This window comes from Passer domesticus, chromosome 21, assembly GCF_036417665.1.
Source record: "Passer domesticus isolate bPasDom1 chromosome 21, bPasDom1.hap1, whole genome shotgun sequence".
Classification (NCBI taxonomy): Eukaryota; Metazoa; Chordata; class Aves; order Passeriformes; family Passeridae; genus Passer; species Passer domesticus.
The window spans coordinates 5,361,928-5,386,442 of NC_087494.1; the positions used below are offsets into that span (position 1 = coordinate 5,361,928).

Consider the following 24,515-nt stretch of genomic DNA (forward strand, 5'->3'; position numbering starts at 1 on the left):
GGGATCAGAGGAGCTTTTAAACCTACTTTAACAAACCTGTTAAACCTAATGTTTGAATGTGTTGGAACAGATTCTGCCTCAAGAGAAGGCTCATAGAGGAGAGCAGAGCAGGAGTGGTTTGGCTTGGGAGCAGAGCTGGGGCAGTGTGAGCAGTGCTGAGCTGCTTCCTGCCATGGGCTCCAGCTCTGGTGTCCTGGGAGGAGGAGGCACTGGCAGGACTCCAAGGCTGTCTTGCAGCCTGTGAACAGCTGTGGTAAGTAGCTTGTGCTTCTCAGTCCTCGCACAGAGAGGTTTGGTCTTGGTCTAACCAGACTTGCAGAATTTGTGATTAAACACTTTTGTGACCATGTATCCTGCTTTACCTTTCTGTCCCAGCTTGTTCCTTCTGCTTTTCATCTTTCAAGAGACACAGAGTGCATGTAGGTTTGTATGTGTATGTTTGTACACACACGTAATACCTGTGTGTAATAAAACGTGTAGACTGTATTTATACATTTAGAGTAGGTACACACACCTGTCAGTTGTGTGTTACTGTCTCTGCTGTATAGGTGCTATATATAGCATATGTGGAATGGCACATCTGCACTGTCCCACATCCTGCACAGTGCAGAGGTGTATGTCCTTGAAAAAACAAGATTATGTGAAGCTTTCTAAGGCATTGGTTACAGCTCTACAGTAATGTGAGGAGCGAGCTGTGGAGGTTTAAGAAAATTAATGCCCATCTTAGAAAGAATTTAACATCCACATTTTCTAACACTGGAAAACTGCCCTGTCTGTATGTTGTGTCTTGGTGTTTTTCAGCAGTGGTCCTGTACTGTACCATATCACTGCTGCTCAGGGAGCACCTCCCATTCCCTTCTCCCTGTGGGATGCAGCGCTGTCACTCCGTGGGAGTCAGTGACTTCAGAAATCAATGATCTTGTTTTAAGCCACCTTTACTCTGTATTTTCCCTCTTTCTGTTTTTACTGTATTCCATGGGTCTTAATGTCTTAATCTTTTCTTACTGCAGGAATGGAGGAAGGAAGACAGTTCAGCTGCAAGAAGGACTGTGGTTGTAGAGGGATGGCAGTGGCTGAGCTGCGCACGCCACGGCACTCGGCACGACAGCCTGGGCTGCATGGCCAGGGCCCCCTATCCCCATCACTGGATTCCCGGAGGGACATCAGGGCTGCTCATGCCTTTTCAGATAAAACATAGCAAAGCTTTGTTCCAGTATGTTCAGAGCTGCTTTTCTGAACAACACAAAGTTCAAGTTTGAGATTTGACTCATTGTGGTGTCTGTGCCTTGTTTAGTCACTCAGGTAGCTCATAAAGACTTGCACCAGGTGTTTTATTCCAGGGCAGTGATGCCTTCAACACTGTATAATAGTTTCTGGAAACATTCTGGATGCCCTGATTTGCATCTTTTACTTAACACACAGTGAAGCTCAAAGGCAGAACAAGAGCTGTAAGATGGAAATTGGTTGAGAAGCTTTGTGCTTCTGTTCTGATCATGGTGCTCTGTGCTCAGCTGGGCACTTGAGAGCCTCATGTCCTGTTGGACTGCTGGGGCCATGAATGTTTGCAATGGAATATTTGCCCTGATTTTGGTCTTTCCACATTCACATGGCGAACCTTGATATCATAGAAGAACATCTCTGACGTCCACTCCATGGAATTGGATGTCCAGCTTCTTTGTCATTATCCATTCTGGGTTTGGGTGAGGGAATAATGAGAGCTGGTTGTATCCAAGAAGAAATAAAACAAGAAAAGGACAGACTTGTTGAACTGGGGAGATTAAGGCAGCCTGGTGTAATTTGTGAAACGTGACAGGAAGGACCCCTGTTGGGAGCATTGGGGTCAGCATGGGGTAGGGAGTTGATTGATAGGACCTGTGTCAGCACTTTGCTCACTGAGGACATGAACAGCATTGAGTCCTAACAGAAGGTTTGCTTAATTTGCTGCACCAAAAAAAAAAAAAGAAAAAGAAAAAGAGGGAAAGAAGTGTGATGTCCTAATGTGAACAAAGATGGAGTGATTTTGCTCAGAAATACTTTGGCATTTGATGCTACAGCTGGTAGTGTGTCCATCTCCTGTTCCTTATTGGAGGTTGAGGAGGAATTCCTTGCAATGGGTGCATTTTCATCCTGTGTGAAAGCTGAATAGGTTATTAAAATAATGTTACATGGCACAGCTTCATAAATGTTTTTGTATTAGAACATTTTAGATATTGAGATCTTAGAAAAAGCCCCATAACCATAATAATAATCTTCATCACCATCATTGAAAGTCTTTGAAGATGTAAATAAGGCTCTGAAGGTGAGCTCTGGATTTGTTTTAGGTGCTGGTGTTGCTCGTGTCCAGCATCTTATACCAACTCTCCACCATCATCCTACTTGTGCTGATAAAACTGTTGGTAGGCATTTCTTTAATTAAAAGAAAGATAACTCTTGCCAGTGGTTCCTTTAAATCTGGATCAGTTCTTGGATCTGATTCCCCTGTAGTCCCCATTCCAGCCATGCTGAAGGGGCAGTTAAAGGGTTGGGATCAGGCTGTGTAATATGGCACTTGTATCAAAAAGTGCACTGGATTGTGCTTGGGGTCAGCTGGGGGCTCAAGGAAACGGTAGGAATTAATTATTCTGAAAAGGCAGCTAGACTAGAGTGTGGACTGTGGATATGAAGGACAGTCCTTGGAGTAATTTCTTAGTCAAAACTGTTGGTATGATCATCAGTTCATGTACCTGGCAAAATCCATAAAACCTGCACTGGCAAAAATCTAACCCGAGGTATTAAAATCACAGTAAATGGAGCAGTGGAGGTGAGAAACTAAAGGTACTTTTCAAAGGTCAGGAAGGAAATTAGCTATTTGTAACTGTGAAGTGGGGAAGGAAGCAGCTCTGTGTTCAGCCAAAGGGACAATGTGGCTGTTGCTTACAGAAGATTGGGCAATGGAAGGGCAAGGACCTGCAAGGTAATGGCTGTGCTAAAACCAGGAGAGATGTGATCTTGAACAGAAGAGTTCTGGTAGGAAGCACATTAACTTGTCCCTCCTGGCAGTGTCTCGTGTGGAAAATTGCACATCACAAACAAATGTGTATTAGTGTATGGCATGGGCTGGTACAGCCCTGTTAAACTGATCCCTGTGCTGCACCCTGTGTTTCCTTGGACAGGACACTTTCCCCTGCATAGTGCTGAAGTAGGGAATGAAGGCTGTGGCAGCTTCTTCCAAAGGGCTTTGAACTGAGGATGCTCCATGCCACCATTGCATGGTCAAAAAACTACTCTAAAGCCATATGCTTGAAATTCTGAATAACAGAATTTAAAGATACAGAGCTAAATGAAAATGTTCAAATACATTTTGTCACAGAAAAATTAATTTGGTACGTTACTTTGAGAATAGTAAGTAAATAGATTTTTAAAATTCAGTAAGTCCCATTTGCATGGACTTTTGTAAAGCATTTCAAATGGTATTGCATACCACTAAATAAACTTTGTCAGTTAGAAATACAGGAAATTTAGGGTTGGAGTTGCTTTAAAGAAGGAAGGCAGCCTGGAAGGGTTAGCAGAAGGTTTTCAGCTGGTGGGATATTACCGATTTCCCAGATCTTTGGGATGCATTTTCAGCATTTACCTGTGTTGAAGTGTCACGTATGTGCTATGGCATCCTCTGCTGGAAATTGTGGAGAGATGCTGCAGCTCTTCCCTGGCTTCCCCGTTCCCACTCTCCTGTATGAGAGAGGTTTTGGAGAGGCAGAAGGAGTGTAAATGCTCTGGCCCAGAGCGTGGGTTGGTGTGATGCAGAGGAGTGCACAGACAGGTTCAGGAGCCAGGAGCTTGATGGGTAACGGGGATGTGGGACACAGCTGTGAGAGGGACATTTGGGTGCAAATTGTTCAGGGCCTGTGGGAGTAGGAGAGTCCATGTGAGTCCTGTAGGCTCAGTCAGGTGCTTTGTAGCAACTTGTGACACAGGACTGAAGCTTTCCAGAAGAGCTTCTTGCTGGGGTAGTTAATTTACTTCTCTGTGTGCTACCAGTCTGTATCCTTTGGCTGGGAGATGTTGGGAGTGGGGAAATCCTTCCAGGACAGGGTCTGGCAGTCTGTTGGCAATATTGTCACTTGTTTATTTATGAAAATGCAGTGGAAGGCTATTGAGGAGAAGTTCAAAATCTCGGTGCATCTGTTGTTCAGGGGTTGGTCACACAGGTGACATAGGAGGCTCAGAATGGGCAGATAGTGAATTCTTTCTCCCAAAGAAGCTGGAGTAGAAGCTTTTTGGATGTCTTGTTCCCAGGTGCAACATGTGGCACTGCTGCTGAGCTCTTTTTGCTTATGAGGAAATAGATGGAGAGGCCCAAACCTTGTGATATGTGTTTGTGCTGAACTGAGCCATCCTGCCTTGCTTATTCTGACAGGGAAGCAGCTGAGCAATTGGGTGGTTTTCCTCACGGGGGTGGGAGATGAGGGAAGGGAGCGTGTTGTGTAGGGTAATGGTGCAGTGATGAGAATGAATTGTGCACACCAGGAACTTGCTGCTGACTACTTTGAACAGCTCAACACATTTCTCAGGTGAAGTCAGTGCTGCCTCTGCAGTGATGATGGCTGTTTGCTGGCCAGAGCCAGCCAAGGACTTGTGGGGCTTGTCACTGAATCAAATCCTCCTCAGAGCAATCTTTGCAATCCTGGGTTAAAGGAGTGTGTTCCTGATGGTTGCAGGTGAAATCCAGCTGAGGGGTGGTTTGGTGAGGAGGGCAGAGCTTACCTGCTGTGTGTGGCTGCCAGGAACATCAGGGCTGTACAGCCGAGGCGGCCCCATGAGCTGCACACAGGAGCGGGTTGGCTCTGCCCTGGGCTCACTGCCATGGCTCCTTGTACAGGCCCCCAGCCCTGCGTTCTTCCTTATGAAACAGGGTGTTGTTACGAGGCCGTCTGCTCTGGGCACCAGGATGTGGTGGTCCTTGTCCCCAGTCCAGCTCAGAGTAGGTGGAATCATGTGGCTGTTGGTGCTGGCAGCAGCAGATGTTCCTGGTGGGTGCTTTTCTTTTCAGCTGTGTTTGAGTGCTTGAGGGTGCGATGGACAATGGAAGAGGAGTCCTGATTGTTCGTATCTGCCCATTTGCAGGGTTCTTGTGTCTCTGGTTGTTCTATATCTGCCAGTTTTGGGGGGTTTAGTGCCCCAGTAGAGCTGCTGGGGGGATGCATGGTGTTCACCCTGAGCAGTGGGACTCAGCAGGTTGTTTCTGTTCTCTGCTGCTTGGCTGTGTCGCTGCTGAGGCTTACCTTGGCTTGTGCCTTTGCTGGATCATGAGGGGAAAGGCAGGTTTTATGATTGTGGCTTCAAAAGGTGAAATAATTCAGGTCCATAGGTGAACCCAGAGTCTGAGCACTTCCCAGTGTGTTTGGTTTGTACCTGGTTGGAAAGGTGAGAGAGTGAATTAGAACAGAGTTCTGCTTTGGTAACTAGTTGTGAGCAAGTGGGTAATTGCTGCTCTGGAAGGGTATGTATGAATGTTTTATTTGTTACTTAAGGCTTCATGTCTAGGAAATGCAGATTGGTGCTCAGGTTAGAGGGAAGCATGGTCAGGAAGAGCAGGTCATAACTCTGAATAGCAACTGGGTGCATCCTGTGGGGAAGAATCGCTTGATAAAAACCAACCATTAAAGTTCTGGATTTGCATTTTGTTGGCATTAGGAGGAGAATTGTGAGGAAGTTAGTCTGGCTTGAGCTATGACACCACGAGTAGATGTCTGCCAGGCTGTAAGTGCAAAGAGCATGTGCTTTGGCTGTCTCTAGTGATTGCAGCCTGTCAAAGTAACAGCTGGGGGTAGAGAAAGCAAGACAGAGAAATTGAGTGAGATGTCTAGAGACAACACAGTCTTCTGAAGTTGGGATCATGATGCTGCTCTTCTCAATGTTTTAGCACCAGAATCTGGTTTAAAATCCTGCTTTGCAGATGGTTGAAGACTCCAGGAATATTCAAAGGGAAAGAAGGAGGAGAATGGCCAATTACCCATTTTATTGTGTTTCCAGGAAGGACAGTGTGTAGAAGATCTCTGAGGTGAAATGGCCGGGTAAGTGGAGCAGCAAGTTTTGGGTTGGGTGTAATGTTTCAGCCTGACTGTTCTTTCTGTCTGTGTTGAGCTGTGGTTTGCCCAAGTCCATGGCTCAGAGTGAAAACTAAAATACGGCCTTTTAGAGTTTGAAGGTTCAGGATTCTAAAAATAGGGCTCTTGCTCAGACATGTAATTTAGGGTGGGATTCACCTACTGACTCAAACAATTAAAGCCTTAGCACCCAGTCCAAACCCATCAGTAGGAGCCTTCTGAGGACATCTACTCCTAAAGCCTGAGATGTACTGCTCAGAGAGGTGCCTGGCTCTCACTGTTGGCTGCAGGGCACTTCATCCGTGTAGTTTAAATGAGACACGAAGCTTCCAGAAAACAAAGGTAAGCGCACATTGCACACCTGGGTGCCAGGACCTCTGCACCTGCAAAAGTCTGGCTGCTCCTGACATGGATTTTGAGCATCTTACAGGGGGATGTTACAGCTTCCTCCCCAAACTGAATCCTGTGAAGTTTGCATCTGGAGAACGTCTAGCACAGTGAGGTGGGACACGCTGCAGAATTGCCCAGGTTGGTGGAGGCCCCAGGTAAAGAGTCCATGAGGCACCTCTGCACCCTGTGCTATGCATGGCTGGGGGCTGATGGGGTCTGCAGGGCACTGGGGTGGTGGGGGGGATCTAAACACCAGCCCTGAGGGCCCAGCAAAGGTGCAGATGCAACTTACAGGGAACCTGCAAGAGACCCAGAGAAGGACTGGAGACACGGGCCTGGAGTGCCTGGACAAGGGACAGTGGCTTACCACTGCCAGAGGGCAGGGTTAGATGGGATATTAGGAAGAAATTCTTGGCTATGAGGTGGGGAGGCCCTGGCTCAGGGTGCCCAGAGCACCTATGGCTGCCCCTGGATCCCTGGCAGTGTCCAAAGCCAGGCTGAAGGGGGCTTGGAGCAGCCTGGCATGGTGGGAGGTGTCCGTGTGCCTCGGGATCTCCTCTGGTCAAGATGACCCCGAGATGTATTAAAAGTCTCTTTTCTCCAACCCAGCTGTCAAAGAAGGAGTCAGAAGTCTTCGGCTGTAGTTCTCCAGGTTGTTTATTATTTCTTATCTAAAATATTTTCTGTCTGGCCTGCCAAGGTCTGTTCAGCAGGTCAGTCTGAGGCACACTGCCCTCCCACAGGGCCGGTGTTGTCTTTTATACTATAAACTACATATTTGTTATTTACAGTTATGTTCCAATACCTATCACCTGTGTTAGACAGTGACTTTCTACTCTAAACCAATCCCAAAGTGCCACCATCACCAAGAAGATGGAGGCTAGGAAGAAGAACAGGACAATGCCCAAATCCCTCCATCTTGTCTCCTAGACCCCTAGAGTAAAATCCCCAAAATTTCTCTTTTCACCCTATAACTACTACTATTATGCTATCTAAACTTTTGTGACCTTTAATTCTTCATACGAAGGTGGTAATTTATTCCATGGGTCGAACTCAAAGCTGCAGGGGTCTTTGGCTGCATGCCAGGGCCTCCAACCCCCCCTGCCAGGGCTTCAGAGCCCCCTGGCTGGGGCTCGGATCATCCAGCACCATCAGAGAGATGCCCTGGGCTCTGACACCTGCGCAGGGTGTGGGATGAGATTCTGTGCATGTGAACACTGAATGGCAATTTGAGGTAGATCTGAACTGCTTTTTTTTGCACATTGTCCCATGAACAGCCTGTGATGTGCTCCTGTAGCACCACGTTCTGCCCTGCCCTGGGCTGTGGTGTGTGGAACCCTCCCTGGGTGATGGACTGAGCTGCACCTGCCTGAAGGAGAGGCTGAAATCATTCATTCAGGTCTTCTAGAAAGTTTTATTATCACATCAGACAAAATCAGGAGTTCCTCAAGGAAACAAATGCATACAGTGAATTGGAAAAGGAGAGGCAGAAAACACCCCCAGGGTGGCACTCACTCCTTAGAGGAGCATTTAGTGGAAATTATATGCTGTGATTGTCAAAAAAAACTTACTTGAGCCATATCTATCACTCAGGGCTGCTTTGGAAATCTGGTTTTACAGAGAAACCTGGGGTTTTAATAAATTTAAATAATTACCTTCAAAAATTTTTGTGGAAGGGACTTCTCAAAATTATTCTAGAAAACTTGCAGACTAATTTTGAGGTGGGTAGTATTCTAAATTAAAAGAGAGCTTTGGGCTGCTTTTCACATCTGTTGTTTGGATTGTATTTTGCCACATGCTACACCATTGAGTTATTTTTTTTTCAGTTTTAGTAAAACACAAACCAAAGTGCATTGTGATCCCAAGGAAGGATGTCAGCAGTGCTCTGCTGACAGCGCCCTTCCAGCTCCATTTATACATCCTAAAAAGGTGTGAAAATAATATAAAAGCGAAAACTCATCTCTGATCAAAACTCATCATTTTATGAACTCAGATATGTAAAAATAATTTGTTCTCTGGAAGACTGCTGATGCACAGAGATGAACCAGTCTGTAGGATTGAGGCAACTTATCCATGGGCTTGTAGGAACAAGCCAATGTCTTTTGGATAAAGTAGACACTCAGGTCATTCTGTTCAATGAAAATTCACTTAATGTTTATGGCCAGGCACATCCTCAAATTCCCAAATACCATTGCAGAAACGTCATTCCCCAGTCAAGGCTCATGTGGCCAACAGGTGGGTTTTCTGTCCCTGTGTCTGGGGAGTGCCCCAAAACCAAGGGCTGCTTCAACTTTTCCTTTTGCTTAATAACTACAGACTCCATAAATACCTTCCACATGGATTTTAGTTCACCAAAGTAGCTTTCCTTCAATGTTTTTTTCCTTCAATTTTTTTTCAGTAAAATAATAACTCTTGTATAACAGCCAAATTCCTTCACCCAGTTGCTCTCCAACTTTATTACAATATTATACACAGCAGCCATAACCCAGGCATCACCGATATTACCATAGCAGCTGAGATTTTTGTTTATAAGGAAAACAATGATTCCCAAGGAAGAAGTACAGGTTTGAGCTTGTGTGCTTTCTGTACACCAGGTTTCTGTGCTCTATGGTGTGTGCCGTGCACTGCCTGTACTTCTCTAATTGCATGGAAATAACACAGAGCTAGATTTTCAGTGCTAGAACAGAGAGAGGAACCTCTTCTTACTGATGCCTGAGAAAATAGTTTATAAGACTTTGAAGGTGCAGTGTGTCAGTCAGCAGAATTTAATTATGGAACCATATAATATCCTGAGCTGGGAGGGACCCTCAGGGATGCTCAGGGCAGCCCCTGTCCCCGCACAGCCACCCCAACAGCCCCACCCTGAGCAGCCCTGGCAGCGCTGTCCAAACGCTCCTGCAGCTCTGGCAGCCTTGGGGCCAGGACCATTCCCTGGGCAGCCTGGGCAGTTCCTCAACTCCCTTTTTTTTTACCTTTTTTGAGGCTGTATAGATGAGTTTCAGTTTGCCAAGCAAAACACCTCAGGTTTCCTGATGTGGGACACATGGAACTTCACCTCCCTCCCATCCTAGTCTCCTGAGTACAGCTGGTACAGAATAAAACTCCAGGTGGTGCCCACTGACTTTGTCCAGACTCTGCTACTTTCTCATCTTCTAGAAATCTCTTGTTCCTCACCCCCAATGAGTTTGTGTTGCTCTCTACAAAAGCCCTGCTGGCATTCTGGGGTTCCTGGTGCCACCAGCTCTCAGGGTGGCACAGGTAGGCTGCTGTTCCCCCTGAGCAGCAGATAAACACTGGTGTCAGTGTTTCCTCAGCAGCAGATTACTGAAAACGTGGGTGGGGTTGGGATGGTTCTATTCCAAAGGCATAGTCTGGGACAGTGGGCCCCTCACCAGCTGGGCCATCCCATAAATCTGCTTCATTTACTTTTCTGCAATTTCCACCCTGTTAAAGGTGTTCAGGTGCCTCTCCTGTGCCTGTGTGCAGTGCTGAAGATGGACTGTCCTTGCTGCCTTTGGGTTTTCCCCATCAATAACGATGCCTTCCCTCTGTACCAGACCACAAAGAGATTTTCAGAAGCACCTGAATTATTTTTTCCCCTTGTTTTATCCTGTTAGAGGGGCACAGTGATGACAGCCCAGTTTTGAGGCTGCTGGACTCAAAGGTCTCCCTTGCTGTATTTGTCACAAGGACAAGGCTATGTGGATTCCAGCATGACACTTAACCTTATTAGCACCAAAATACTTCCTGCTGATTTCCACAATCAAAGCATCTCTGCTAATGTGAATATCACCAGATAGTAAGAGATATTACCAGCACTTTGAAGGCCAGGTTGAACAGGGCTTGGAGCAGCCTGATTTACTGGATGGTGTCCCTGCCCATGGGAGATGAGTTTTAAGTTCCTTTCCAATCCAGCCATTCTGGGACTGATAAAGCACAGGACTTGCAGCTCCTGGGGTGAGTTGCACAGGGTGGGATTGGCTTCACAAGCTCTGGATTTGTAACTGAGATATAATATTCAGTTTTTTCAGTAATAATTTTTCTTTGTTGCAGTGAGCTCAAGGATGTGCTGTTTAAGTTGTTTTACTATGACCTGCAGTTTCTGGGGCAGGGGATAAAGTGGTCTGGTCTGCAGCAGCCAGAGCCCAGTGATGGGAGTGAGTGCCCATCCTACAGGCTCTTCCTGCAGCCCCAGCACTCACTCAAGGACCTTTGCTGTGGATGTTGCATCTTGCCTTTTCTTGTAGGGTTAATTGTGTGCTGTAATATCCAGAGCTCATTAATGAGAGGAGAGTGGAAGTGAAAGTAGGGCTTGTCTCTGCTGCCTGTGCTGGTGTCTGCTGGTCAGCCTGGACTCATCCAGTGAGGGATGTATGTGGGTGCTCCCATGCACCAGTGACTGACCTGACAGGTCTCATAACTCTTGCCTGTTTTAATTACTGTGTTGGAGCAGGTGCACTGGAGGTGTCTTGCAGACTGACAGGATGCTCGGGTCCTTGTCCAGAGCTGGGGCTGCCTAGAGATGTTCACCAGCATCTCCCAGGGGGGTTTGGTGGCTGGGCTCACTGCTGCTATAGAGGAACCAGCACAAAGCCCTTCAGAGCCAGTGATGCTGAACCAGCCTGTGATGTATCAAAGTGATCATAAATGGTATGGGAAGGAGGGAGGGATGTCTGGGGAAGCTGCAGAGATTGATTTGAAATGTGATTCTTTTTGCGAATGATGTGACTGCTCCTTGAAGAGCAGTTGGGCTGTAATGTTTAAGAAGGTGTTAATTGACCTCACCAAGGAGAAAGGGTGAAAAAGGCCAAAGTCAGCAGCAGTGTCTCAAGCTTATGTTGCCCAGGATTCTACTTATGCAAAGGCTTTTGTAAGTTAAAAGAAGACGATTTTTGTGCACAAGCTGGTTTATGTTATTTAATAGTTTCTGCTTTTCATTTGGCAAAACAAATGAATATTTCTTCTAAATTAAAAAATTTTTTACAACCTCTGACTTCAGCTGGAAAGAATTCTGCACAGAAAATGTTTTCTTTATGTACAGTTGGAGAACAGTTCTGTGATGTGAGTGGGGGTCTGAGCTGAGTTACCATTCCCAATTCTATGTCAGGAAAGATCAAGAAGGAGAAAAGGAATGAGTTGACATTTTGAGAGACAAATTAATTCACTGACATGAATTGTTGGAATAAAAGGCTTTTGTGTAGAAGGCTGCCCTGGGAAGCCTGGATTTTAAGGCTGTAATTGGAATTTGAGCTTGGGGACAGATCCTTAGGTGGGAAAATCAGCACAGTTTCAATTGGGCCTGGTTAATTAGTTCTCTGTAATAAAACAGCTGTAGAAAGAGGTGTACAGATGGGCCTTCCTTCCTTCCAGCCAGTGGATCCCACTGTCCCTGAGAGAGTGCAACAGCTCAGTCATCCTGTCTGTACCTGACAGCTGGGAAATCCAGTTATGTCCAACTTGGATTTTGAGCTCAAGAGAAAAATTCACTTAATCTTAGTTTTTAGATGAGAATGCAGTAGTAAAATAAAAAGCATTGATTAAAAAAATAATCTCTATAATAAGGAAAACAAAAGCTTCTGGAGCACAGCCTGGCCTCCAGGGAAGAGCTGCTGGCCAGGGGGTTCAGTGTTATGTCCCATCCCTACTGCATTCTCACCAAATCCGATCTGCTGACACCTGCTCACATCCCTAGCTTTCAAAAACAGGTGAGCTTGGAAAAATTGGAGTTATTAATCCTTCAAACCCAACCATTTAAGACAGGGCAGCAAGCTCCCAGCTGTGTCCTCAGGTGCAGGGAGGAGCTGGCTCCCTGCCCCAGTAGCAGGACCATGCTCTTTGGGTGCCTGCTGGGAATCCCACAGTCTTAAAAGCATAAGAGAGGATTTTCCCACTTTTTGTGCCAAGTAAGGCCTTTATCTTGCAGAGCATCCATATGCGACACTCACAATGTCAGTGTTTAGCACCAAGATGCCATTTCTGGGAGCAGGAATGCTGTTATCTACACCTGGCAGATGTTATAGTGAACTCCTGTCTGATCCAACAGGGTTTCCTCTGTCATTTCAATCCCATTGCCTTTGGGATGCAGTTGTGAGGTTTCTGAAGAAGGAAGCTTCTCTGTGTTGCTCACTGGGTTTTGCTGCAAAAAGCAAAGAGCAGGGTTTTAATTTCTGGAGTGAGCAGGTGCCTTGTGCCTGTCCTGCCATGTTCCACGACCCCCTAGCCTCCCACCGTGCCTCACGTACCGGGGGGGCCTTTGGGGCAAAGTCCTTCTGGCAGACATGAGCTATGATGCCAGCAGCCAGCGCGTCCCCGAGGACGTTGGTCATCGTTCGCAGCCGGTCCCTGCGGGGAGACAGTGCAGGATGCAGGGGGTGGCCACAGCCAGTGTGCCCAGGGTGCTGATGGCTTTGGAACACGTCAGCCCCTATCCTGAATGTCCCTCCCTCTGGTGCTGCCAAGTGCTGTGTTGGTTTTGGAGATGCAGAGAGAAGATGGTCCCTATGTGAGCCTCGGGCAGCATCTGTCTGACCCTGCTGTGTGAGCAGTGCAGGGACCTGCCAGGGCCACCTCCCAAAGTGGGACAGGCATTGTTGTGCCAAGTGCAGGGGGAGCTGCCTCAGCAAGTCATAAAACTTGAGATGCCTCTCGAGGAGAAATCCTGCAGATCCAGCCACTGGTCCTCTCATGTCTACCCAGGCACCTCTCACATTAGTAGAAGGTGCCAGCAGTGCTGGGTACCCTGTGATGCTGGAAGGTTGAACTGGTGATGTGCTGACCTTCCTTTGTTGAGGAAAGAAAAGGAGGAAGGAAAGAGAAAAGCAGCCTTGATACTTGGCACTGTTCCCTCTTTTCCCTGGGGCTGGAAAGTACAAACCAGCCACCCTCATGTCACTTCCCTAACTCAGCATCTGCTCTGGTTTCTCACCTAATGACTCACTTTGTTTTTATCTTAGTACTTTAGAATGGCACATTTCACAAACCGTGAGTTTGTCTGTGACAAGTGTAATCCAGCATCAGTTTCTGTCTTGAGAGCAGTCTGGTTTCATCCGTCAAGATGAAGATACCTCACCATGAATTGACACAGGGCACTGCCCACAGCAGTGGCTTGGAGAGCACTTACAGAGCCCAGTCGACGGCGATGATGAGGGTGATGTCCTCGGTGGGCAGCCCCACGGAGGTGAGCACGATGACCATGGTGACGAGCCCGGACTGAGGGATCCCAGCAGCCCCAATGCTGGCTGCTGAGGCTGTGATGCTGCAAAGAGAAGGGGGCTGTGCACTTCAAACGTGTTTGCATGGCAGAGTAAGTTATTGCTGTGTGGAAGGACTGGATTGGATCTGACTTCCTCCACCCTCCTGCTCCCAGGTGCTATCTCAAATTCCCCTCTGCACGGTGGGTGCCCTGGCTCTGTGCTCCTCCCTGCCCTCAGGGTAGGGACTTCCTCATTAAAATTACTAAATATTTGCAAATGTACTTAATTATTATTTAGTTACATGCTTTATTTCCCTGCTTATAAAATGAGAATATCCCATTCCTGAAAATCTGCACAAATCCTTCTGTGCTCAGCCCTGCAGTGCTGACCTGCTCCAGCCACATGTCTGTGCAGCTAGGCTTTTCCCTACAGGCAAAGTCCTTGACTTGCAGCAGATTCAGGGGCACAGAGCCAGCCCAGCTTTCCCTGGCACACAGCACAGGGACTGGGACATGCTCCCTCCCCTGCTCCTCAGCTTCCCAGCGAAGGTCACTGCATTAACAAGATCTCTGCAAACAGGAAAAATGCAAGAGGTTGTCCTAATGTCCATACATAGGAATAGAGAGAAATAATCTGGCTGCTGCAGAGAAACTTGTACCTGATAGTTATGATTTGCCCCAGATCCAGTTCGTACTCGTTGACCTGGGCGATGAAGATGGCAGCGACGGCCTCGTAGAGCGCGGTGCCGTCCATGTTGATGGTGGCCCCGACGGGCAGCACGAAGCGCGCCACGCGTCTGTCGATGCCGTTGTTCTCCAGGAGACACTTGAGGGTGATGGGCAGGGTGGCTGAGCTGCAGGACAGGAAACGAGCAGTAATTGCAGTTGGTATTGAGCTTTGTAAGCTGGAGTCAGTGTGATGGGACAGAAATACCAGCCCTCCTGGGGGTGGATGCCACAATGTTGCTGGAGCAATGAAAATCTCTTCAGCTCTCACCACCCGGGGAATAGACATGATCAGCAAAGTGAGCTGCAGGCTGAGAGAGAAATTGTCAGAATGCTATTTCAATGGCTGAAGGCACCACTTTAACCACCTGTGTGCCACAGCTGCAGCTCTCTTGACCATCCCTGGTGCCCACATTAATCCTGCAGCACCTCCTGGAGTGTGAGACTGTGTGTGCCAGCACTGGCTGAGTTGGGCTCCAGCCAGACCCCTGTGCTCCTCACCTGTCTGCTCCATGAGGGATGCCTGCCTCACCTTCTGCAACCCTGACCTCTCTCTCTTGTTTTTGTCTAGCATGAAGATGACAAATGTCCCACAGGAACTGGGGTGAGGAATGGAGGAAGAAGAACAGGTTGAAGAAAGGAAACCACAGAAAAGAAGTCCATGGGATTGCAACAGACTCTGGGAGGCGGGGACTGCATTTGGGAAGGGCTCTGGATGCAGAGCAATGGCCCCAGCCCACAGACCATGGGGCTGGGACAAGGAGCAAGGTGTTCTCTCTGACAGTTCTCCCTCCCTTAGCTGGCTGCAGAACAGAGGGAGGAGAAGCCTGATGGAGACAGAGCTGGAGATCCAGGTTCAGGAGGAGACCAGGTTATTAAGAGTTGGAGAAGGAAGAATTGCAGCAGTGGTCTTTGGGGAAGGGAGGCACAGTCCAGGTGGTTTTATCTGGATTATGTGGACAAGCAACAGAGAGGCCAGAAAAACCCTTTGCCTGTCAGATATGTTCCAGGAAAATGTTTGAATTTGTGTCTCCTGGAAAAGATGCTAATTTATAGTGTGAAGGTTTTTCATTGTTATAAGGAATGTATTTCAATGAAAACTGAATAGGTAAATATAATCTAAAATGATTAAAATCTTTTCAAAGTAGGCAGGATTTTTCTGTGGATAAACTTGGGATACACTATAGTTGATTTTACATTGTCAGTAAAGTGCTCAGAAGAGCTTTTGGTGTTTTCAATTAAACTCCAGGATCATAACCCCATGCAGTTTATAAAGCACCTACCACAATCCTGGTTTGAATTAATGGAAAGAAAACTGCAGCAATCAAATGAAGTGTGCTCACACACACAAAAACATTGCTGGTTTGCCCTGGGAAACCCTGGGAGAGGAGGAAGAGTGGAAGAGCACCACGAGCTGCCTAGGTTGGCCAACCAGGGCATGGCCAAGCATCTGCTTCCTCCTGAAAGCAGGAGCATTCCCAATCCAAACAGTGCTGGAGCACAGTGTTCTTTTGAGTTACCCCTGTCCCCCCAGAGCTCACCTGGCCAGACACAGCCATGTCTCCCTGGCTAAAACAGATCCCTGCTCTGCAGCAGCCACGGGTTCCAGCCGTGTTTTCCTACCTGGAGGATGTAGCTAAGGCGATCAGCAAGGCTTGCAGTATCCCCTGAATGAAAGCAAAGGGGTTTTTCTTGGTGATGAGCACAAAAAGCAGAGGTAAGAGGATGATTCCATGCAAGGCAAGCCCTGACACTACTGTAATGACATACAGTCCCAGCTTCTGTCCAATAACCGATGGATCTTCCATCTCCAAGATCTTTCCAGCTATGAGAAATATAATGCCAAAGGGGAAGTACCTGCAAAGAAGAAGCATAAAAATTTATGAGGCTGCAGCAATCACTGTAGCACTGCAGACAGACGTGGCAGAGTTTGGTGCTGTGCGGTACAGTTGTACAAAAACAAATTCAGTGCTCACAGCAGACACTTGCAGATGAGTGACCGGCATTGCCATTAGAGAGAAAGAAAATCAATCAATGAATCAATCAAAACCAGATTTACCAAACGGCCATGGAGACAATTTTCATAACTGCTTCATTCAGACACTGGCACACGTTAACCAGCGGGGCTCCTCGCTCACCCATTTTTCCCAGGAGAAGTCCTGCAAGCAAGCACAGCAGGTTACTTTACTTGGGAGCACCACGGGAGCAGCACCTGACAGGCCAAGTGTCTGGAGGGTCTGGTGGCCACAGAATGGGGGTCACCAGGCAAAACCTGATTTAGTACTGGTCGCCATGTGCTCTTACAAGTCAGAGCCATTCTCTGTTCCAAGTAAACACAAGCACCTGGCATTTTCTCACAAAGCCCCACCAGACCCAAATCCAGGATTTGGACTCTTCCTTGCACAGAAAACAGATAAACTTCACTGCTGCTCAATGCTGTAAGAGTCATTCCTGGGGTGGATAAACTGTGGATTAGCTGGATTAGGTGGATATCTGGATTGCTATTTGGTAATACGAGAATAATGACCTCTGGAAATAAAAATGGAATTTGAAGGATAAGGTGTGGTAGGGCTCTCTGTAGCTGAGGATGTGATGCTGTGCTGCATCCCTGCCCTGCTGGAGTGAAAGGGGCCCCAGCTGCCAGAGGACTGAGCAGTGCCCAGGCCCCACACCCGGTTCCCTCCTGGGCTGGGCTCTTCATTGTTGGTGGCTCACAGGCTGTGCCGTGGTGGTGACAACACATGTGGCTGTACAATGTGATGTCAGGAAGGATCTGAGTGAGTTGCTTAGATACAGGCATTAAGCCTTCTCTCCTGAGTCTGTTTTTTTTCCTTTGGTGTTGTTGCATTAACCTAATCCAGCCTAGTTTTCTGTTGAAGGAATACTAGAGCAGAAATACAGGCTATGGTTTGAATGGTTGGAAGGGTTATGGTGTTGTCCTGTCTGCCAGTGCTAAACCCCATTGCTTTCACTGGCTGGGAGGCTTTCCAGGAACCCATCAAACAAAGGGAAATGGAACCTTTGAGCATTTGCCCATCTTGTTTCCAGCTTGGTTGAAATCCTTCCTCCTGTGTTGGCTAAAATTAATTTTGAAGCACTGTGTGGGTGTCTGCTTTATCTTGGAAAGAGGAATGTAGACAGGATCTTGTCCTGCTTATCCCTCTTCATTCTTCAGGGCTGAGGACTCCAAGAGGCCCTTGGTTGGTGGTTGGATCTCAAAAGAGAGATGAGGTGGGGTCACATTAGCCAGAAATGAGACAAGGCTTGGCATGTTTAAATCTCAGCTCTGGACGTTCATCCAGTATTTGCTAGCCACAACAGCTGCTTTGGAAGAAAGTCATTTGTCTTTGGGTCCTGCAGAGCTGATTTAGGAGACATGGCCCAAGTAAACAGACAGATAAGGATCTTGAAAGCTCTGGCCTCTCATGGGTTTCAAAAGCAACAGAGAGGCCCTCAGTGACAGTGAAGAACTGTCAGAGCTGGGGGGGGTCACCCCTCCGCAAAGTCACTCTGGTACCTAATGGGTGCTGCATGGATGCTTGGTCTCAGCCCCACAACCTGCCTGGTTTTGGTGTTGGACACAAATACACTTTGTGGGAGCTCAGCCAGCTTCCACCTGCCCTCCTACTGCTGCACGGAGGAGGTGATCCCTGTTTCCCAGGGCATGGGACTGTGGTGCCCTGCCTGTCCCTCTCCTGTTTTCTGCCAGTTCAGCCTCTCCTCATTAGGAAAGCCCCCGTGGGTGTATGAATGCCCTTTATCAAGCTGCCTGTGCCTGGTGCAGGTGATGCTGTGCCAGCCTGTAGCTTTGTGGAGCTCTAATCCTGGGCAGAACATGGGAAGTGCAGGTGGTGGCTGGGGCTGGCTCAGGTGATCTCCCACTGCCTCCTAACTCTGGCTGATCCCACTCCCACGCTGGAGGGGTTGTGGAGTGTCATCTTAGAAGAGAAAAGCAGCTTCTCCTTGCAGGTTTGGCAGGGCTGGAGGGGGCACGTGTCCCGTGGGCATGAGCTCAACAGCTTTCCTGGGTGTCCAAGGCTGCAGAGGCTGCTGGTTGCTGGGACAGGAGATTGCCAGAGACACCTGTCAGTGGCTCTGGCTCTGCCAGTCTCGCTGTGGCCTCCTCTGAGGTCTCACATTTGGAGCTGGCTGCTCCCCGAGGCTCTGACTGCAGTCCAGCGCACTCCAGTGCTGAGCTGGCTGCGCTGCCTCCACACCTCAAATCCTCTAATTGGCTTTTTGGTTCCTTATACACAAAGTTCAAGCTCCTTGCCCTCACCTCTTAATCTACACATAATCCTGCGACCATGCTCATCTCACTGCCTCCTACTCTTTTTCCTTTCTGATCCCTCCTTCCTCCCTTTCTCCCTCAGCCTTGCACCAATGTCCTCTTACGCTTTGAGGCAGCTTCAAGTTCCTTTCAATGACTTTCTCCCCTTTAAACCTCCTCTTGCACGTGTCTCTCCACAACCTCTGCTCCTTCTTCCTTCCCAGAATTGCTGCTAAGCACCTTTTCCACACAGGACTGCAAGCTGTTCAATGCAGAATGCTGCCTACCTCCTTCAGAAAGTCCTGTTGGGAATCCTCACATATTTGTAACAGCACCAAATCTGACCCTGCTGTGACATCCTGCCTGCTCAGGGGCTGAACACTCAGCATGGAGGCTTTGGGGCTTTGTGGTGAGCTGTGTCCCAGGTAGCCTCTGCAAAACTACACCTCACTTCAGGCTTCATTAAAAGGAATCCCCAGTTTATGTAATGGTTTGAAAACCCTCAGGACTAGCATGTGGGCTGTGAAGGAAGGGCAGGGTAAAAGCAGCCTTGCCTGTGCCTACACCTTTAGTGAGCTCCAGCACAGGTGCTGCTGACAGGGGCCTTGGCACGAGCTCTGTGCTGGGCCCAGTTCCCAGGGACTGGGGCAATTGAAGCTGAAAGAACCTCGTCCCACATCTTTCACTCTGTAAAGTGTGGTGGCCGCAGCAGTGGCACCCTGGGCTGCCCTGACGTGGAGGAGCAGGTACCTATGGTTGCTGAGAAGATGACAATGCCCAGGACATTCATCTCATTGCTGGTCCCAGCCAGGGTCCTGTATGTCATCTCAGGTGATGGTGTCAGCTCAAGGAACACAGGCCGATGGATTTCAGGGTTTTTGTCATCAGGTGCAAAGTAAATAAAATTGACAGGTTTTCCTGGGATCTTTGGAAATCCAGGAGACTTCACCACTGGGACAAGAACAGTTCGGTACTGGAACAGAAGCAAAGGAGGAGGTTAATGCTGCTGGCATGAGCTCTGTCCAGCTCTCAACACGGAGGCCAAGCCAGCCCTAGGCTGGGTGCTCCTGGAGGTTAAAGCTTTGCTTTCCAGGCAGTGAAAGCCTGGTGGAAACAAGGAGTGAGAGTCAGGCAAGGGGAGCTGTGGCTGCTGGCTGCAGACCGTCCCCAGCTAAGGCAGCAGAGCAGACTCGAGGTGTTGGTGAGCCGGGTCCCTGCGGGATGCCAACAGCACCGGGGTCCCTCTGTCCCTCCATCCCTCCTCCTGGGAGCTTTACCGATGCTTTCCCAATGCCGAGAGTTTGCTTGTTTTCCCTGTCCCTCCAGCCTACCTGTCCACTCTGTCTGTCCCCTTTGACCACTCTGCCTTCCCTCAGGCGTCCCTTTGTGTCCCTTCTTTGTGTCCCTTCTTTGTGTCCCTTTTTTGTGTCCCTGCCCTGCCTGCTGCCGCCCCTCCCAGGCGCTGCACAGGAGCGGGTCTGAGGGGGCTGTGCTGCTTCCCTCGAGAGCCTCGCAGGCTGAGGGCAGGCACAGGGACCCTGCGAGCTTGTGCCCCCGACACCCTCCTACCTTCAGGTGCCCACCCTGGGTGAGTGTGGGGGGATGCAGAGGAAGGGAAGGGGGAGTTCAGGGAAGGGAAGGGGCTCCTGTCCAGGCTGTGGGTGGGCAGAGGCAGCCCCGTGTGGAGCTGAGCTCGCAGAGGGGTCAGGGGAACTCACCTGCTGGAACGAAGCTTCAACCAGGTTAGAAGGAAACATGTTTCTGTAAGAGACCAATGACGCAGGGTTAAAGTGTGTTATGAGAGCACAGGGAGCATCCTGGGAAGCACTTCTGGTGGGCACAATGTCCAGACGAGGACATGAAAGCCAACAACAGCTTATGACAGCTGTGCAAGCTGAGAGCAAAGAAAGGCTGGAAGGTGAACACAAAGCAGGACTGAGAACCATCAGTAAATGGGTTTGGTGGAGAGCCTGAGCCTGGGATGCACATCTGCCATCTGCAGTCCCCTGCTCAGAGCCTGCTCCAGTCAATCCAGTGCCTCCATAAACGGAGATTCTCCCCTAGCCCCTGGGCATGTGCTGCAACCCTTCCCCAGGTAACCCCATCCACAGCCTTAACCCAGCTCCAGGCTTGGCATGTCCCTGCTGGGGCTGCAGAGGGGAATCCAACCTTGCAGGGAACATGACTCTGTCTGATCTCTGTCTGCAGTCCCTCTCTTGGCTGATGGCTTCAGGAGAGCAGTGGCAGTGACAGAGTGGCCAGAGGGGCACGGCTGGGGGGAAATGAACCCCGTGTGGCTGGGCTTGGGGGTACCAGCACCTGGCCAGCAGTTCTCCTGCTCCCCCTGAGATCTCAGGGTCTTCTGGGAACTGAGAACCTTCTGGGAAGATCTTGTTATCACAGCCTTGGCTCTGCTGAATTCCTGTGACACACCTGATCAAATCCAGTAACGCGTCGGCGGAGCTGAGCACCACTTTCCCCACAGAGTAGTTGTCCTTCTGGGCAGCTGCACCAGGATGGATGCTGACCACGAGGATGATCCCCACAGTCACTGCCATGAAGGTTGTCCAAAGGTAGTAGGTGATGGTGATCACCCCCATCTTCCCACAGGCCTTGGAGTCCATGGTGGCCAGCCCAGACATGAGGCTGCAGCACAGAACAGAGTGGTCACTGTCTGCTCTCCAGACTGCACAAGATGCACCTGATGGGCAAAATTTCCAAGGTGGGAGGGGTTTCTGTAGGTTTTTTAAACCAAAGCCTAAGGGCATCACTGAGCTCTTTGCCAGTGCCCACAGGACCTCACACCCCGGATGAGCTTGTGAAGGGCAGGAGACACCTCCAAGCCCCTTCTCAAGGTCTGGCTGTGTTTTCTGTTTTCTGTGAGGGTTAAGAAGTTTATGTTCTTAGTTGTTCTTATTTTTATGTTGAATAACTGATGTTGCTCCTTTTTAGTGAGATACTGTTATCTTATATCTCCATTGCCTCTTGCCACTGCTGTGTGTCATTATGAGGAGCAAAGGAAGGTACCAGCAAAGTTCATAAAATCCTGGTGGGAATGGACCCCATGCCGCCAGGAGAGACCTGCAGGTTCAGATTTCATGCACATGTAAGCTTTCCTAAGAAGTAACCCATAAGCTACTTCTCAGCAAAACTGGGCTAAAAATAGAGAGGGCATTACAGGCTGCCCCAGCAGGGAGAGCAGTGCTGGTGGTGGGGACAGGTTGGGTGCAGGTCTGGGTTTGCTGAGGCCACTCACTTGGGAGGAACTGCTGACATTCTCAAGGACAGAGAGGCCACACAAAGAGACCCTGACACATGTGAGGATTGGAACTCCCCAGCCGTGTGATGTTTAACAGGGCAAGTGTCAGATCCTGCCCAGGGATGGGGCAGCCCTGGGTGCAGGGACAGACTGGGAGTGAGAGGCTGGAGAGCAGCGCCCTGGGAAGGGCCCTGGGGGTCCTGGTCAGGGCAAGTTGGATCTGAGTCACCGCTGGGTCCTGGCAGCCCAAAGGGCCACCCTGTCCTGGGGACACCAGGCCCAGGGAGGGACTGTCCCACTCTGCTCTGCACTGGGGCAGCCTCACCTCCAGGGCTGGGGCACTTCGGGCACCACGAGATCAGAAGGATCCAAAGCTGTTGGAGAGTGCCCAGAGGAGGGACACGGAGCTGGGGAAGGCTCTGAGGAGCGGCTGAGGGCCCTTGGCCCGTTCAGCTGGAGCACAGGAGACTGAGGGGAGGCTCCTCGAGCTGTGGCAGGGCTTGGCATGGAGCTCAGGGCAAGGTTCTTGGCCCCGAGGGTGCTGGCACTGCCCAGGCTGCCCAGGGAATGGTCCCGGCCCCAAGGCTGCCAGAGCTCCAGGAGCGTTTGGACAGCGCTGCCAGGGCTGCTCAGGGTGGGGCTGTTGGGGTGGCTGTGCAGGGCTAGGGGCTGCCCTGAGCATCCCTGAGGGTCCCTTCCCACTCAGGATATTCCAGGATTCTATGAAATGTGAGTGTTTGGGGGCTGCAGTGTGCCCCCCATGCTTACAGACCCACACTGAGCCCCTGCAGAACCCAGCCAAGGCCTGAGCCTGAGGCAGGATGTAATCGAAGGCTGCAAGGCTCAGTGCCAACCCTGGGACACACAGGGTGGCTGAGGTGGTGGTCAGCCCATGGATCCCATTCAGCAGCCACACATCCAGGAGGAGAAAGGCCTTGGAAACTCAAGAGAGTCCAGAAAAGCAACCCTGGCATAGGTGGTGCTTTCCAGCTTGGGCTTGGGGATCTGCAGAGCTCCATCCCCAGAGCACACCCAGTCCCCTCTGGGATGGTGCATGGAGGGAAGGCACCACTTCACCATCATTCAGTAATTATAGAAAAATCCCCGGTTTAATCCAACATGAAAGAAAACTCCCAGGAGGCCTCTGCAGACCCTGCACCCACACACAGCAGAGAGATCAGAGGAGACCACTCAGCAACTGAGCTGCAGGGAGGGCTGAGAGCCAAGGGAAAGCCTCAGGCACCTCAGGGAGGGATGTAAGGTACAGACCTCTCTACAAGGGCTGGTACTGAACAGGTCAGGTGTGGCCAGGATAGAGATCACTCCATTCTCAGAAATAACCAGAGGCAAATGGGACAACAAGCAAACAAGAGAGAAAAGACACATCCTCGAGGGAGCAAGGACTTGATCGTTTGTGTGTGTCTGATGGACACAGGCCAACATTTTGTTTGGAATATGTTAATCTATAGAAGGTTTTCAAGCCTTGCTTAGACCCCAGTGGGACTGTTGGCTCCGTTCCTTATTTCTAGGTCTGTATGGGCCAATAAAATGGGAATTTGCAAACACAGACACATCACTGGGGAATACTTATGATTTTTTACCTGAACTTTCTCAAATCCCTCTAAGAGAATCTGCTTTGAGGTTAAACAGCCCATCACAACCTCCCACAGATGGTCCTGACACCACCAGCTGCCCAAAAGAAGGGAAACACCCCAGCCAGTATCTGAGATGGGTGCAAGTGCCTACCAAATCCAGGTGAGGGTTTGTCCCAGACTGCTGCTGGAAATCATGGGGTTTGATGAACACCAAGCCATCTGCTTGACTGCCAGCTGCTTGGAGCCAGGATTATTCTCACCACATGCAGTTTTTGGGTAATCTCCTCAATGGGGGGTTGCAGGGCAATCTTTTCAGCGTGATGGAAGGATGGTGCTTTAGAGCAGAAGATGATGTCTTACCTGGAGGTGATCAAGGGCAGGATCAGCATCTTCAGCATCCTCATGAGGAGCTCTCCAGGAAAGGAAAAATACTGCTTCTCCTGCACATAGAGCAGAGCATGTGTCAGGTAAATGATTACGGGCTCAAACTTGATCGATTTTCCTCTTTCCCAACCAGACCCAGCTCTGAGCTTGGTTCTGAACTGGCAGCCACTCCCTGAGGCACTCCATGAGGCCATTCTCTGCTGTCCCTTACTGGGAGCTGGCTCAGGGATGGGGAATACTGGCCAGATGGCAAACCTGGCTATAAACAAGGGAGGAGCATGTGGGGGTTGGTCCCCTCCCAAAAACATTATTGATTCTGTAGCCTTCCAGGGAATGGTCCACATGGCCCGACCACGGGCTCCTCCCAAAAGTCATTGCACTCGTTATCAGGCAGCAGAGGCTTGGCTGCATCTGATTTGGGGCAAAAGTGCCCCAAAGCTTTTGGCAGCAACAAAAGGTGGGATTTATCTCATGGCTGCAGGTGGAAAAGATGAGCTCAGGGAGAGTGTCTGGCCCATCCACGGGACAACTTCGGTGCCATGGCATCTCTCCACCCCCTGCACCCCTCACATGGACATGGGAAAGGGCTGCAGAGACATCCCCAAAGTCTGGA

General features: G+C 49.5%; 2 protein-coding genes across 2 annotated transcripts in view; one reads left to right on the forward strand and one right to left on the reverse strand.

Annotated features, from left to right (window-relative positions):
• Window positions 1-15,541, forward strand: part of ELAVL1 (ELAV like RNA binding protein 1) — a 63,099-nt gene extending 47,558 nt beyond the window's left edge. Inside the window, exon 7 of the transcript XR_010349929.1 lies at window positions 71-15,541. The gene's annotated coding sequence lies outside the window, so the exon portion shown is untranslated. The remainder of the gene's footprint in view (window positions 1-70) is intronic.
• LOC135284741 (excitatory amino acid transporter 5-like) lies at window positions 12,384-23,953 on the reverse strand. The gene is made up of 10 exons (XM_064396416.1): window positions 23,879-23,953; window positions 21,098-21,310; window positions 20,383-20,425; window positions 19,415-19,637; window positions 16,454-16,553; window positions 16,018-16,251; window positions 14,328-14,522; window positions 13,597-13,731; window positions 12,719-12,818; window positions 12,384-12,612 (listed from the first exon to the last, which is right to left on the reverse strand). Exons 1-10 carry the CDS (start codon window positions 23,920-23,922, stop codon window positions 12,475-12,477), a joined length of 1,425 nt encoding a protein of 474 aa, XP_064252486.1. The 5' UTR covers window positions 23,923-23,953; the 3' UTR covers window positions 12,384-12,474.
• Between the last annotated feature and the right edge of the window lie 562 nt (window positions 23,954-24,515).